Source organism: Caretta caretta, chromosome 21, assembly GCF_965140235.1.
Source record: "Caretta caretta isolate rCarCar2 chromosome 21, rCarCar1.hap1, whole genome shotgun sequence".
Taxonomy (NCBI): domain Eukaryota; kingdom Metazoa; phylum Chordata; order Testudines; family Cheloniidae; genus Caretta; species Caretta caretta.
In genome coordinates, this window is record NC_134226.1 from 17,848,618 (window position 1) to 17,864,824 (window position 16,207).

At 55.9% G+C, this 16,207-nt stretch overlaps 1 protein-coding gene across 1 annotated transcript; it reads right to left on the reverse strand.

The window, feature by feature from the left end:
* Window positions 1-295: 295 nt before the first annotated feature.
* Window positions 296-7,341, reverse strand: AMIGO1 (adhesion molecule with Ig like domain 1). Its single transcript, XM_048826653.2, has one exon. It carries the CDS (start codon window positions 6,923-6,925, stop codon window positions 5,429-5,431), a length of 1,497 nt encoding a protein of 498 aa, XP_048682610.2. The 5' UTR covers window positions 6,926-7,341; the 3' UTR covers window positions 296-5,428.
* Window positions 7,342-16,207: the final 8,866 nt, after the last annotated feature.

Genomic DNA, 16,207 nt, shown 5'->3' on the forward strand with positions numbered 1-16,207 from the left:
CAAGTGGTGAGTGGGGGGAGCCCGCGGGGCCCCGGGGTGCAGGGAGGCAGAGCAGACCGAGGCCCCTTCTGAGCATGGGCCCGGCTCCATGGAGCCTCTGGCACCACTGTAAACCCAGCACTGCCCATTTCACCAAGACGCCAGCTTCATGCTAGAGCTGCCCTGATGGCTGAAGCCCCCACCATCGCCCTGTTTACGGGAGCATGTCCGTTGTCTCAGGCCTCTCTCCACCTCCTGGAGACATCCTGTCGTTACTCACCAGGCCAGTGACAAACCAGGCAAGCCTGCGAATGCAGAACCTTAAAACATGTTTATTTTCGCCTATGTCTATGCGTCAGAGCACAGCCTACCAGAGAGAGCTGCAGCCTGGTGCTCAGCGGGCCGGGCGGCTCCGGCTGGAATGGAGAACAGAATGCGCATCCCGTGCAGGGCAGACTAACATCCATGGGGCCTGCAAGCCCACAGGGTGGGGCAGGAGTGGACAGGCTCTGCCTGGCCCCCTGTCGTGGTGGGAGCAGAGCAGCTGCCACAGACCTGGCCTGGAGGCTCCCCAGACTCTGCACGCACGCGCACACACTCTCTCTCTCACACCCACACCCCCCCCCCCGTGGAACCAGAGCTCCCCCTGCCCCCTCTCTGCTCTCCCTTTACCTTCCTGGGGGCTCCTGTCCACTGCCAGGGGCCTCTTTAGGCTCTCTGTTCAGCACACTGGGCCCCCTGCCCTGCCCTGTGGGTTTCCCTCTCCAGCTTCGTTCCTCTGAGCAATCACCGCTCCGCTCCTGGCTGCCCCCAAGCCCCTGCTCCTTGTATCCGTGGTGTATCAACACGGAGCTGCGAGGATGCTTGGGGGGCTGTGCCTCTCCATCAATACCCTCACATGGAGGACCTCTGGACATGGGAAGGGGGTGTCCTGCCTCCCTAGCATCAGCTGTCAGGCACTAGCAGAGACAGGTGTCCAAATCGGGCCTGCTCCTTCACGGTGCTGGGTGATGGAGTTGAGGGTGCTCAGCACCTTCTAGGATCTGCCCATTGATTAGCAAGCACAAGGGTGGCCACTCTTGCATGCCATGATCTCGGTCCTGTCTTTTTGGGGGCTACATCTCCTGGGACGTGGCAGGGATGTGGGGGGCAGAGCTCTCTTATGGGCTGCATTTGCCTGTCAGGCATCCCCCTGTGGCAGGCACATGCCAGGGGGTTGCCCAGACCAATGCCCCGGGCCCGTTTCTGTGCAGGTAGCTGTGTGGCCAGTGGGCGAATCTTCCAGCCCCTTGTTTGTTATTTACAATGGGAAAGAGGGTGGGGGGGCTTCCCGTTCTGCCTGCACAGGTTTAAGGGAAGGGAAGGTTGCCTTTGGAATTATTCATGATGCACAGTGTCATCTGGGGGCACGAAAGCAGGGCAAGGCTCTAGCTGCTCACCGAGGGGCTGCAGGGTTTGGAGCTCAGGCTATGGGGACATGATCTTCTGGTCAGATGCAAAAGACATTGGCTGGCTTGGGAGTGGGGAATAGGCTCTTGGGCCTTTTCCCTCTCTGGGGCACTGGCTCTGATATGGCCCCAGGGTTGGGGGACTGGCCAGCTCAGGGGAATAGAATACAGGGCACTGGAGATCTGACTGCCCAGAGCTGTCCTGTCTTCCCTTCTGCATCCTCCTGCATGGCCCCGTCAAAGCCCAGAGCCATGGTGAGGCGCTCAGAGCAGGCTGCACCTTCGAGCATGCTGGAGTTTGCCTGTCGGGCCCTGCTGCGGGTCACCAATAGCTCCCTAATGTACATTCTAGGAAGGCAACCCCTGGCAAGGACACAGCACACAGCCCGTGGGACAGCCGAGCGCTAGGGTGACCAGACAGCAAGTGTGAAATATCGGGACAGGGGGTGGGGGTGGGGGTAATAGGAGCCTCTATAAGAAAAAGACCCAAAAATCAGGGCATCTGGTCACCCTACCCAGCGCACAAGCTGGCGCATAGAACCCAGGGCTCCTGCTCTCTGCTTCTGCCCCTGCCTTTCTGTTCCTGGGCAGTGCCACAGGGAGCTTTTCAGTTCTCTAGCCCCGATGCAGCAGGCTGGCATCTCCCAACTGGGTGGTGGCCCAGCCCCTATGTGGGGCTCTCGCCAGGGGACTGAGTTATGTCCTGGCCTGCATGTGGGGCTCTCAGCAAGCCAAGGGGCACGAGCCCAGCCAGCAGCCTCACACTCGCCATGCGGCTCTGAACTGTTCTTAACAGATGAGTTAGCCCAGCCCGCACCTCTCCAGCCAGGGACAGCTCCTGGTCTGATTCTCCCTCTGGCAGCCTGGCCCTTGTAGGGGCCACGGGAGAGCTAGGCATAGCCTCCTCCTGGCAGATCCGGCCATAGGTCTGGACAGTGGGCTGTGCTCACCAGGCCTTAGGGGATCTCATCCCCTTTGCTTCCTGTCACATGCAGAGGTACCCACATCTTCTGGCAGGCAAGCGGGAAGGGGAGCAACTGTGTTTGGAGGCTGGGTCTTTGAGTGGGGTGTGTGTGAATGTACACATCCATGTACACACCCATGCACACTTGTGTGTGCTCTCAAGTTCACACATGCATCCATACACACACAGGTATGCAACGCTCCTATGCACACTTGTGTGCTCACCGCCGTGCACACTTGTGCACTCATACACACAGAGGCATGCACGCACCCCTAGCAAGGTACCAACAAGCTCAGTCTCACTCCCCATCTCTGCTCCCCCCAGAGGGGCACACACCGGCAGAGACACTCGCAACCTTCCAGCTCCACGCACACAGCACAGCCGCTCAGAGCCTCTGTGCCACGCCACGCAACAGCTCACAGATCCACACGCTGAGCGTGCGAACTGGACTGGATGCATGGGTGTGTGTGCAAGAGCGATTGTACAGGGGTAAGCTGTGTGCGGCAGCATACGTGTGTGTCACTCCAGGGAGGGCTAGGCAGAGATGGGAACTGGCCTGTGGAGGGCACTGACCTCCCCCGAGTCAGATCTCCCTGTTTCCTCCCCACCCCCTACCTTCCTGCAGCTGCCTTGGCCTGCCCGGGGCACTCCCTGCCCAGCACACAGGCGGCTGTGGTATTCAGGGAGCTCACAAGGAGGCTACAAGGTAGCGGGGCTTTTTTGCGGGGTGGAGACGGGAAGAGACTGCACAGAGTGGGAGGAAAGGGCCACCAGCGAAGCAGCCTTGTGGTCCCACAGGTGCCAGGATTGAATCTCAGTCACACACATCCTGCCCATTAGAGTCAAATCGCCCCTCCTCCTTCCCCCGGCACAAACCCTTTCACACGCACCCTGCCCTTGCTCTGCCCCCTCCCCTCGAGCTCCCCGCTGTGTGGCTTGCAGGCTGGTCTCACCTGGATCGCATGCTTCTCTTGGAGGACTCATGCTTCACAATAACATGCCAGGAAAAGCATTTAGACGAGTCCCGGAGCCAGGCCCCGTTCTCGGGCTGATGAGTAGGATGGAAGAGATGGCGCCTTGCGCTCCTTCTGCTTGTGCTAGCCATCACCTCAGGCCCCTGGCAGGCTCAGACAGCCCCCAAGACGAGGCCAGCTGGGGCAGTGATGGAGAGATCTAGGGCTCCAGGGAGAGTCCACAGCGACGTACCATGGAGCTCACCACTCTTTGGGGATGATGCTATTCATGGCCAGGCCCTAGAGATCAGTGGGGGCTTCCCTCTGTCCCAGTCTCTCTGGGCTGCTCTCTTCCCTTTGTTCACGCCCCCGCTGTCTGAAGCTAAGGGAGCCACCAGTAGCACGGACAGCTGTAGGCTGGGTGGGACCCCCGCAAGGTAATGCCCAGACAGCCCTGGGTATCTGATTAGCTCCCCACACCTTCATGTACAGCAGCACCCGCCCTCTGGGACCCCCGACCCTGGTCGCTGCCCCTGCTATCTCCTCTGCTAAGCGCTGAGTCCTCTGGCTGCACCTGGTGCATAGACCAAACCCTGCCTCCAGCTGGCCCGGGCTGGGCGAGTTAGTTGCTAGCAGGCTCAGAGCTGGGATGATCTGTGTCAAGACCACATCTCATATTGAGGCAGGCAAAGGGACCACTACAAGGGGACATACTGCTCTACTGCCCCCACTCCTTCTCTGTGCCCATCCTCTCCCTGGGAAGGGCCCAGACTCTCCCGGGTGAAAGGAGAAGGGAAAAGGAAACATAGGATGGAAAGAATCAATCTGTAGCTCGGCGGAGAGAAAAGCCACCAGGATCAGGGGGTGGAGGAGGCTTGAGGAAGGGAGATGTAGAAGGAGCAGGAGCATATTTTGGGGGCCCCAACCCCCCTATCTGCTCAGAAGTGCTGCTACGTCTGATCACGTAGTTCCCAACCCCCCTTCCCTGCAGGACTCCTGTGCGCTGCCTGCTGCCTTCAACAGCCTCCATTACCAGTTCTCCTTCCTACCATCCCTGGAGCACGCAGCCCCTCGGCTCGCTGGGACAGCCCACACAAGCGCCGTACAGAGGGGTAGAGGAGCAGTGCCTCCCTGGCAGCCACGGCACAGCCCGCCAAGGGGTTGCTGATGTTCTGCAATGCTGAATAGCTGTCCCGGAAACCCAGCTTGTGCCTTGATGTATCACTGTAATTAGGAATGGGAATCGGATCATTAGGCTGTCATCCAGAGAGTGCACTGGGGGACCAGCTGGTGTTGATCATGCCCCACTGTGTCCTGAGTTCGTGATGCAGGAGGGGCAGCTGACATGCCATCTTACAGACCCCAGGAGTGATCAATTCCCACTTTCATCCTGATGGAGCTGAAAATCTCTGGGTTGCATTAGTTCCAAAAGGGGGTGTCTAGCAAGAAGCTGGTAGGTAGCAGGAGAGAGATCCCCGCTCCCACATGCAGGTCCCCAACAGATGTCAAGGCTTTCAGTGGCCAAGCTATGAAAGCAGAAGGTGACCTTCAAATGGCGGATCCAGGCCAAGGTTGTGGTGCTGGGACACCTCAGAGATGAACATGGTTTCACACCACAGTAGTCAAGAGCAGACCTGGGATGTCCCTTGAGGAGTAAGGAAGGGTTGCCCCGGCATTGCAGCAGCAACCCCCCACATCCCATCTTAGCTGGGTGGGCCACTGGCGCTGTGTCCCTGCTCACGTTTCCTTTCTCGGTGGGACTCTGCAAAGCTCTGGCTGGAGGAACTTGCAGTTGTCATTCCACATCGAGGGCTGGGGGTGGCTGCAGGGAGCAGACTGCCGGGCTCTGCTTGCCACTTGGGCTCTGCTGGATGGGAGGACAATTGGGGTGATAGCAGGATCAGTGCTGCATAGCGGGAGGCAGCGCCTGGCAACAGTGTTGTGCCATGTGCATGGAGATCCATCACCCCACTGCTGGGCCCAGCCCCTGCCCCCCTGGCCAGCTACGCTCTAGGGGAGGGTCACACTACCTGTCCTCATCCACTCGCTCTGCAACACTCCCACCTCTCCATGTCTTCCGACACCTACACTACGATGGGCGTGTCCGAGAAGACAGAGCTGACAGAGTCTGGGTCTGACACTTTCCTGTGGGCCTTCTGGGCCCTTCTGGCCGCCTGCTCTGGCGTGCTGTTGGGTTTGACCTTGCCGTTCTGGCCTTGCATGGGGCCGGAAGCCGCGAGGTGGCTGAGGCTTCCCTTCCGGCCGCCTGCCTCGGGGTTGTGGTTGGGCGTGGTGCTGAGCATGGAGGAGTTGATGCTGTCCTCTGGCGGGGCGGCCAGCTTCTCGTTGCTCCGGCAGCAGCATCGGCATGGCGTCAGGTACAGGTAGATGAGCACCAGGATGACGCTGAGGATGCAGCCCACCAGCGTGGTGTAGGCCGTGTTCAGCGTGTCGTGAGGCCCATGCTGGGTGAAGTTGTGGACCATCACGTCCACATAGAGGGTCTCGTTGAAGGCCTGGCTGACCGCGTAGCAGGTGTACGTGCCCATGTCCTCCACCCGGATGGGGCGGATCTGCAGGCTGCCGTTGCCCAGCACGGTCATGGTGCTGTTGGCGGACTCCTCCGGGAAGCGCCCGTTGGTTGGGGTCACCCACTCCCTGGTGGTCGCCCCCCGGACCTTGGTGTCGCAGTCGATGGTCACCGTGTCCCCCAGGTAGGCCTCCAGCGTGTGCTCCTTGAACTCGCTGCAGTTGAGGGAGTCGTGGCGGTTGAGGGTGAAGACGCTGACGCTGCGCTTGGCCTGGGGCAGGCTGCACACAAGCTCCTCCCGGAAGTCCACCACCGAGCTTAGCTGGCGCGCGTGCCAGTGAGCAAAGAGCTCGTACAACCCGCAGTCACAGTTCAGCGGGTTGCTGTGGAGGTAGAGGCCGTTTTTCATCCAGGCGGGGAGGCCTTTCAGGGCCGTGACTGGCAGGCCCTTGATTTTGTTGGTGGAAAGGTCCAGCAGGGCCAGGTCAGGCAGCTTGGCCCGGTCCTTCACCAGCTCCACCGGGAAGCGGGAGATCTGGTTCTGGCTCAGGTAGAGTTTCTGCAGCCTGGCCATGTCGTCGAAAGCGCTGCGGTCCATCTGGGCGATCTGGTTGTTGTACAGCAGCAGCACCTCCAGCTCCTGCAGCTGGCTGAAGAGGAACTCCTCCAGCGCCTTGAGGCTGTTGGAGGAGAGGTCCAGGTACCTCAGGTGTGGGACGTGGCAGAAGGCCTCGGTGGAGATGAAGCCCAGGGCGTTGTGGCTGAGCAGCAGGGAGTGGAGGTGCGGGAGGCGGGCGGGGGTCCAGTCCGCCCGCAGGCGGGTCAGGTTGTTGTGGCTGAGGTCCAGGATGGCTGTGAAGCGAGGCAGCTGAGTGGGGATGATCCCCAGGCCCAGCTTGGAGCAGCTGATGATGTTGCTGGCACACAGGCATCTTGGGGGGCAGTTCAGGAGGGACCCAGCCTCCGGGGCCAGGCCGCAACCCAGCAGCAAGAGGAGCAGGAGCCAGACTCTCCCGCAGCGCAGCGCCAGGCGGTGACCCGGCGCTAACATGGTCAGGGGTGCCAGGCGCAGAGAGCCGCAGGGCCGGGACCATGGGTGCAGCGCCGAGGCTGGTGCGGGCTCGGGCTCGGGCTCGCAGGCTGCTAGGCTCTGGCGCAGCGCGCGGGGAAGGCTTGGCACGCTGCCGGAATATTAATCACCCGAGTCATGCTCGCATCCACCTGCTCTTTGCCATGGGCTGCCCGGCGGGGGATCGGGCCGGCGGGAGCGGAGCCTGGCCCGGCGGAGTCCGTCTCCTCCCGCCTCGCTGCTCTGCGCCGAGCCCCGCACCGGGCAGGCGGCGCCACCGCTCCCTCTCCGAGCCGGGCGGGTGCGGGCCGGGCCGCGGGTCCTCCCGTCCGGGGAGAGACCCCCGCGGCGCTCAGCCCATCCTTGCCCCTCCCGGGACCGGGGCCGGGGCCGGGGCCGGGGCCGAGCGAGCCGCTGGCGAGGGCAGCCCGCGCCCCGCTCCTCGGACGTGCCCGGGGCGCAGCGAGCGCGGGGGGCCCCGAGTGCCGGGGGGCGGCTGTCACCGCGCGGGGGGCTGGCTGGCCGGGGGGCCGGGCCGGCGCTGCCCGCCCCGAGCCGTGCTCATCGCCGCCCGCCGCGGCCGGGGGCTCCTGGGGCAGCGGCCGGCCGGGAAGCCCGGGAGCGAGCGAGCAGGGAAGCCCGGACGCTGCAGCAACCCTGGCTCGGTCCCCGGCTGGAGGGAGGCGGGGGCCGCTCCTGGATGCTCCGCAGCCGGCGCCCGCCTGGCCTTGCAAAGGTTCCGGCTCCGGATCCTCCTCCGCCTTGACGGGCCCGGGCGCCTTATTAGCATGACTCGGATTGTATTATTCCGGGGGGTGCGGCGCGAACCAGTCCCCGGCCGCTCCCCGCGCTCCGCGGCCCGGCATTGGCTGGGGCTGCGCCGCAGGAGCCCAATGAACCGTCGCGGGCTTGTAGCCTGTGACGCGCTGGCTGCCGGCAGAGACACCCAGCCCCGCTGCCGCGGGAGCGGGGCGGGGGAGCTAGGCCCGGCCCGGCCCGTGCGCTCCTTGCGGGGACGCGCTGACTCGGGCCCCTCTCTAGGTCAGAATGAGCAGAGCTGTCCGAAGGGAGCGCCCCGCGCAGACTCTGGGCTGGCTGCGGGCAGTGCGTCCAGCCGGGAGGGTGGGTGGCCTCCTGGGTGGCATGGGGATCAGGGGAAACCACATGAAAAATAAGGGACAACACCATGTCCCTTCGCAGAGCAGGCCTTTGCCTCTCACTTGTACATTTCTACTGCCCTCGAGGCAGTTGTCACCAGCGTCAAGGTAATGTACTTACCAGTCTGAATTCACTTCCTGCCTCTTAGAAATAAGGGATGGGTGGCCACCCAACTCGCAGGGTGCCAGAGGAGAAGCATTTGCAATGCCAGGCTCCACTGAGGGAGCCAGATCTTATTCTTTACTCGAATGCGCTAGCAGGTTCACAGCACCTTCCCTTCTAGATAAGAGATGGCACATGGAGAGCAGGAGAAGAAGCGGAGGGTGGTGGGAAAGGGTGGGCAAGGGGTGGGCACTAGATAAGGAGATGGGCCAGAGGGGGGGGGGGGGTATGCATGCCTCTAAATGGGGTTGCAATTGAGCTAATGGAGAATTCCCCATTGGGGAAAAAATGTCCATTTTGGAAAAAAGGATATTTTTTATCCAAAATCTGAAATATTTCTATTTTAAACCAAAATATTTTATTTTTTTTAAAAGTCAGAAAAAAATCAAAGATTTTTTTTTGACAAAAACAAATATATTTTTGGTTTGGTTGAAATTTCTCATGGGAAAAACAACCCAGCCCTGGTTCTGAAGCTTTCGTTTGCTTATGTAGCTTTAACTGCAAACTGGGGGGAGGTTCCCGGTAGCAGGGCCCCATTACTCTGGTACTAGAGAGCTGGACCAGACTGAGGGGCAGGCATTATATAGTTTATTCCCACTGTAGGTCCCACATGGGCAATAGGACCCCAATGCCAGGGAACAGCACCGATTTCTCAGGGCCAGGTTTGCATCCCCCTCTTTCCCAGGCAGTGTCTGTGCATCCAAAATGGACATAGCCCCCCAAGCATATTTTGCCCTCTTTTGAAGCATCAGTTATTGCAATAGGCAAGATACTGGATGAGGCCAGTCTGCATTTTGAGGAGACTAGATGGACCATTGGTCTGACGCCGTACGGCAGGAGGCAGGAGAGTAGCATAGCCATCCCAGTGTTGTGTGCAGATCCAGAGGGCCCAAAAAGCCTGGAAACATTTGGGTTCTTACTAGTCTCAACCCTTAGAACACTTCGAGGTTTGCCTTTGATTTACCTCTGGTGCCTTTGCGGTGGTCTCCTGCCCCTCGGGGCCTCCTGTAGCCCAGCGGGTGTACTTTGCAGTTTGCTCAGCAGGCTGGAGGAGAGACAGCCATGCAATATTCGCTTCTTTTCCATCACTCAAAGGCAAGCCATGGAAGCAGCCAACTTTTCATCTTAGTTGTGGTTTCCAAAGTTACTTTTAACTGAGACATCAAGGAAATTGCTAAAGGTCATAAATTATTAGTGCCTTTAAATTTTCATGTCACTTATGGGACTGGATCTTTCCCAGCACAGATGCCCCAAAACACAGCATTAATCTTCTCTCTCTCTCAGAAGAGGGCTCGGGAAGGATGGCTACAAATCATGGGCTTGCGGTGAGTTGATGGAGACATGTTGGGCTAAACTCTCTCAGGGACAGCAGTGGAAACCGCTTTGACTTTGATGAGCAGTTGAGGGCACAATTTGACCTATTGAATCCAGATGGAATTGGATGGAGCAGAATTATATAAATAGCTGTGCAAGGCTCAGGGGTGGCTGAACAGGGTTGGAGACAGCCCAAATCTTCAGCCAGAGCCAAGTCTTTCTTTGACTTTCTGAAAAGTTTGGCTACCTCTGGTATGATCTTCTTGGGTGGATGCAAATTTGCATGTGAAACTGGGCTATCTATATAGTCCAGTATCCTGCCGCCTGCTGTACTGGATCATCAACCCAATGTTTGTAGTTCATGCTGTGACACTCTGTACCTCAGGGGAACATCCGGCACCCCCATGTTCATCCTTGTAAAATGATTTTGTGGTATCCAATGCAAAGTTTGTCGTGTCGGGTGTCTTCGGAAGGCTCATGATACACTGATCATTGTTGTTATAGTGATGTTATAGTAATTGTTACAGTAATGTTATAGGTTATAATTTCATCTATATAGTTATGAGGCTGAAAATGTATCCTCATGGCTTAAAATAAGCCCAGGCAAAAACTCTCCAAGAGCAGAGAAGCAGTTCACACCTCATAAGGACAGGTATGGGACAAACCTGCCCAGCCTCACAGGAACAAAGGACGCTGGCCTAGGCAGCAACAAAAGAATCTGTTGGACTCTCGAGTGAGTCACCCCCTGTGATGAAGTGGGACTGTTCTTAATGTTTCCTCTGAATAGTGTGGGGGTGCCTCAGTTTCCCCTATGCAGTTCTTAAGTCTCTAGGTGGTGGGGTAAGGGTGTATGATCATTGCAGAGCCCTAGAGGGCAGGTGTGTGCAGGGGTCTGGACACAGAGAATGGCCGACACCCTGTTTCCTGGCCACGGATGGCCTGGCCCTTCCCCCGTGCAAGGTGAGAGCTAAAGGGTTGGAGAACAAAGGAATCCGGTGACCTCCTGGCCCAGGAAAGGGACAAAGCCCAGAGGAGGAGGGGCTGGAGGGAGTTTCAGTTTGGGGCTGGCTGGGACATGGAGTGAAGTGCAGACGTGGTTGTCTGGCTCGCTGCCCCCCAAAATGGACCCAGCTGAGGGGTCCTGTTCTCTGCACCTGCAAGCTCTGTTTTAGACCATGTTCCTGTCGTCTAATAAACCTTCTGCTTTACTGGCTGGCTGAGAGTCACGGCTGACTGCGGAGTTGTGGGGCAGGACCCCCTGGCTTCCCCAAGACTCTGCCTGGGTGGACTCGCTGTGGGAAGCGCACGGAGGGGCAGAGGATGCTGAAGGCTCCAAGGTCAGACCCAGGAAGGTGGAAGCTGTGTGAGCTGTGTGTCCTGAAGACAGGCTGCTCACAGAGAGGAGACTTCCCCAGAGTCCTGATTGTCTTCGTAGGGAGCAGTTCCAGAGCATCGCCCAGGGACTCCATGACACCCCCTTCCTTTGGTCAGTTTGGGACAATGATGAGGTAATGCTCCCCTGACTCTGAAGGGGTGGGGGGAGGAGCGAAGGGGGCAAAGCCAAGAGGGAAGAAAGGACATGACAAAAGGGAGAGACGTTTGCCATGCTCTTCCTCTCTCTTCCACCTACATCTACAGACACCACCACCAAGCGAATGAAGCGCTGATCAAAGGGGAGAGCCTGGCTGAAGGACAACCAGCCAGCCTATGGTGAGAAGCCTCTAAGTTTGTAAGGGCACTGAAAGTGTTAAGATCAGCTTAGAATGCGTTTTGTTTTTATTTCATTTGACTAAATCTGACTTGTTGTGCTTTGGCTTATAATCACTTAAAATCTATCTTTATAGTTAGTAAATCTATTTGTTTATTCTACCTGAAGCAGTGCGCTTGGTTTGAAGCATGTAAGAGATTCCCCTTGGGATAACAAGCCTGGGGGGAGGGATAGCTCAGTGGTTTGAGCATTGGCCTGCTAAACCCAGGGTTGTGAGTTCAATCCTTGAGGGGGCCATTTAGGGAATTGGGGCAAAAGTTGGGGATTGGTTCTGCTTTGAGCAGGGGGTTTGTCATAAAGGGAAGGGTAACCACCTTTCTGTATACAGTGCTATAAAATCCCGCCTGGCTGGAGGCAAAATCCTTTCACCTGTAAAGGGTTAAGAAGCTAAGGTAACGTCACTGGCACCTGACCCAAAATGACCAATGAGGAGACAAGATACTTTCAAATCTGGAGTGAGGGACAAAGGGTTTTGTCTGTGTGATACCTTTGTCAGGAACAGATCAAGGATGCAAGCCTTCCAACTCTTGTAAAGTTAGTAAGTAATCTAGCTAGAAAATGCGTTAGATTTCCTTTTGTTTTTTGGCTTGTAAAATTTGCTGTGCTGGAGGGAATGTGTATTCCTGTTTTTGTGTCTTTTTGTAACTTAAGGTTTTGCCTAGAGGGATTCTCTATGTTTTGAATCGGATTACCCTGTAATATATTTATCATCCTGATTTTACAGAGGTGATTCTTTTACCTTTTCTTTAAATAAAATTCTTCTTTTAAGAACCTGATTGATTTTTCATTGTTCTTAAGATCCAAGGGTTTGGATCTGTGTTCACTGTGACTATGTGACACAGCAGGGAGGGGGGAGTGTTGACCTGGGAATGTGCCCTGGGGATGGGAGACCTGAGAGCCTGTCACCTGAGCCAGGAGGGGGAGGGGGAGGTAACACCTCTGCCCAGGAATGTGAAGACAGGCTGCAGGAGAGAGCCTGCTGGGAGGGGTTTTAGTTTCAGTTTGGGGCTGGGTGGAGGAACACAGGGAACCCCAGGGCTGGGGTCTAAGCTCCCTGCTCCCCCAGAAGGACGTGACTGAGGGGTCCTGGGTGTACCCACAAGCTCTGTTTTGGACTGTGTTCCTGTTGTCCAATAAACCTTCTGTTTTACTGGCTGGCTGAGAGTCTCAGTGGATCCCAGGAAGAGGGGTGCAGGGCCTGGACTCCCCCACACTCCGTGACATTCACCTGTACCAATTGGTGAGGATATTATTATCAAGCCTTCCCCAGGAAAGGGGGGTGTAGGGCTTGGGGGCATATTTTGGGGGAAGATGTCTCCATGGGCTCTTTCCCTATTCTTTGTTTAAAACGCTTGGTGGTGGCAGCATAGTGTTCAAGGACCAGGCAAAGTCTGTACCTTGGGGAAGTTTTTAACCAAAGCTGGTAAGAATAAGCTTAGGGGGGTCTTTCATTGCAGGTCCCCACATCTGTACCCTAGAGTTCAGAATGGGGAAGGAACCTTGACATGGTGGCAGAGCAGTGGGATCATTTTGAACCAGAAGCACAGCAGGATTTTAAAAGGTTTTGTAAAAGATGATTGCAGCTGCAGATTCTGTCTCTCTGCCTAGGGACAGAGCAGCTCCATAACGAAAGGAAATCTAACGCATTTTCTAGCTAGATTACTTACTAACTTTACAGGAGTTGAAGGGTTTGCATCCTTGATCTGTTCCCAGCAAAGGTATCACACAGCCAGACAAAACCCCTTGTCCCCCGCCTCCAGATTTGAAAGTATCTTGTCTCCTCATTGGTCATTTAGGTCAGGTGCCAGCGAGGTTACCTTAGCTTCTTAACCCTTAACAGATGAAAGGATTTTGCCTCTGGCCAGGCGGGATTTTATAGCACTGTATACAGAAAGGTGGTTACCCTTCCCTTTATATTTATGATAGGATTGGATTAGATGATCTCCCGAGGTCCCTTCCAACCTTGATATTCTATGATTCTGTGAATTTCTTTGTTAAATTGATGAATTCATATAAACCTGCAGCGTCCAGCAGGTATAACTGGACACGGCAAGACGGAGGTTCCTAGGGTTGTGTCTGGGATGGGAGATATTAGCTAGTGTCATTCGGTTGCACAATCCAAGGAGCAGCTTACATGCTAGAGGCTGTGTGTGAACAGCCCAGGAGTGAGGGTTCTCACAGAAGAGCAGGGTAAGGCTGGCTCCCAGAGTCAAGGATTGGAGTGACCGAGCAGATCACTGGTCTGCATAACACCAGAGGGGAACGTCACACATGCCCCCTATGCATTTCCTGGGGGTGGTCAGAAACAGAAGTGCTGAAATGCCACCAGGCAGGTGCCTCTGCCAGTATGAGATAATAATTCTTTATAGGCACATTCAGGGATTCTTCACTGCTGCTCCACACTTACGGGTATCATAGTCACAAGCGTGTGAGACGTGCCAGAGGTCAGAGAGTGACTTGGGTTTGCGCATGTTTGGAGGAGGGACATTGCAGGGAATTATTACAATTATTATTTATCATTTGTATTACCAGAGTGCCTAGAAGCACAAGTTGTGGCCCAGGACCCTGAGATCAGGCCCCCATTGTGCGGGGTGCTGCACAGACACAGAGGAAGAGACGGTCCCTGCCCTGAAGAGTTTATATCAACTATCCCCATTTCACAGGTGCGTGGGGGGGGGGGGCGAAGAGGAGAAATGCTTTGTCCAAGGTGACACGGTATGCATACAGCAGAAACTGAATAGAACCCAGGAGTCCTGACTCTCTTTCTGCTCTCTAAGCATCACAGGTGCATGAGTAGTGTTATTACCATTCTACAGATGGGGAAACTGAGGGACAGATTTAGGAAGTGACCTACCGAAGGTCACGGAGAGTTAGAACTGGGAATAGACCATGCGTTTCCTGACTCTTAATCCTGAGCACTGACCAGTGGCCCATGCTCCCCCATCCAGCTGGGAATTTACATGCACTCCAACTTGGCTCTGTCTGAATCTCTGTCTATGTCACTCTCCCATTAAATGCTACATGGGTTCACTTCAGTATGTCATTAATCAGCTTTCTTTTCTTTCCTTGAAAGCAGTGCAAAAATGACAGTAACAGTGATTATTTTGTTAATTATTTTAATGCGCAAAAGACAGGAACTGCAGAGTTACTGGACCCAATTTTACTGTCACTTACCCCAGTGTAAAGCTGGAGTAACACCTTTGACATCCGCGAAAGTGAATGGATGCGAGATTGTCCCAGGAATGGTAACTCTGGCACACTGTGCGGTAGACAGATGGGTGGATGTGGAGGGAGAGGGAGACTGATGGATAGATTGATCTTGAGACACAGGAAAGGGATGGCGTTCAGAGGACAGGTGCTCAGCACTTTCTAAAAACCAGGCCCCTTAAGGCATCTCAAGTTGGGCATCCAAAAATTGATGCCCCCAAAATCTCTAGTTACTGTGGACAATCTTGGCTGAGATATCCCAGTTGGGGGGAGGGGTGTGCTGAGAGATGGCTGGTGTGAGAGACCATGAGCCTCTAATACCCTAACTTCTGTGCATTTAAATGCTACACCCGACCGTCACTGTACCTGGTCCCTTGGGGAGGGGGCAGAGCGGGGGCGGGAAGAGGTGGAGTGAGGGTGGCTTTGGGGAGGGGGCAGAGTGGGGCCAGCCTTGGGGTGGAGTGGGGGTGGAGTACCCCCAGGGAAAAGGAAAAGTTGGTGCCTATGGTGGGTCATGATGATCTATATAATAATTATCCTTGCCCTAGTGACCCCTGGCTCCCAAAAATGTGATAAGGAGGCACTGGCGTGTGTCTGTGGCAAGCTTGTTCCCAGAATGGCAGTCTACACAAATCTTTGATGTCCTTGGAAGACATTAGCTCCAGAATGTCTGATTAAGGAATTAAAAGAGGCCGAATTGTGCAGGGCTGACAGCAAGAGATGGCAATCGGCTGACCCAGGACTGGCTAAAGCTGTTAAGTAGATAAATGCAAGTGTGTGCTGCCCAGTGCGGTGATGGTGATCTTTAACGAGCACCAATTGATGGATAATTGATGTGGATACCCTGCTACAGAGCATGGGGAGTTGAACCACATTAAAAATAATTGCTGACGCCTGGCTTGTGTGTGCTTCCAGCTCAGCCTTGCAATCCTCCTGGCTCTAATGACTGGAAGGTCGCGCCAGCACTCGCAGGAGCAGGAAGCATGCTAACAAGCAAACCGGGGCAGCTGCTCAGAGGGCCCTCACCCTGACCCTGGGGCTCAAAATGAACCAGGCTCCGCCCCTGTCCCACCTTCCAAGCCACACTCCTCCTAAGGTGGAACCAAGGAATCTAGTTCTGATCTCTCTTACACCAACTGTACACTGATGTCACCCAGTGGGTGACCCTCATTTACACCAGGGGGTGAGAGAAGACCACCCAGTGGAATTGCAGAGAGCCTTGTATCAAGAGGGGCCTGCCTGGCACATGACTGGGGACTGTGAAATAGCATCAGGATGGCCCAATGAGTAGGGTACTAGACTGGTACATGGCAGACTTGAGTTCAAGTCCCAACTCTGCCATAGGCTTCCTGTGTGACCTTGGGCAATATACTTAGCTTCTCTTGCCTCAGTTTCCATCTGTACAATGGGACTTCCAGCCCAGCCCTGCCCCACACGGGTGTGTGAGGATAATATATTCAGGACTGTGAGATGCTGAGACACTGTAAGTGTCACAGTGGGGTTGTGGGCAGCCAGACCTAGTAGCCAGAGGCCATGGTCGCGAGACAGGAGTCAGCTGGGTCAGGATACGAGGAGGTCAGAAACAGGAGACAAACTGGAGGTGAAAACCACAAATCAGATGCCAGGAAATGAGGCAGGGAGCACACACTCCAGAA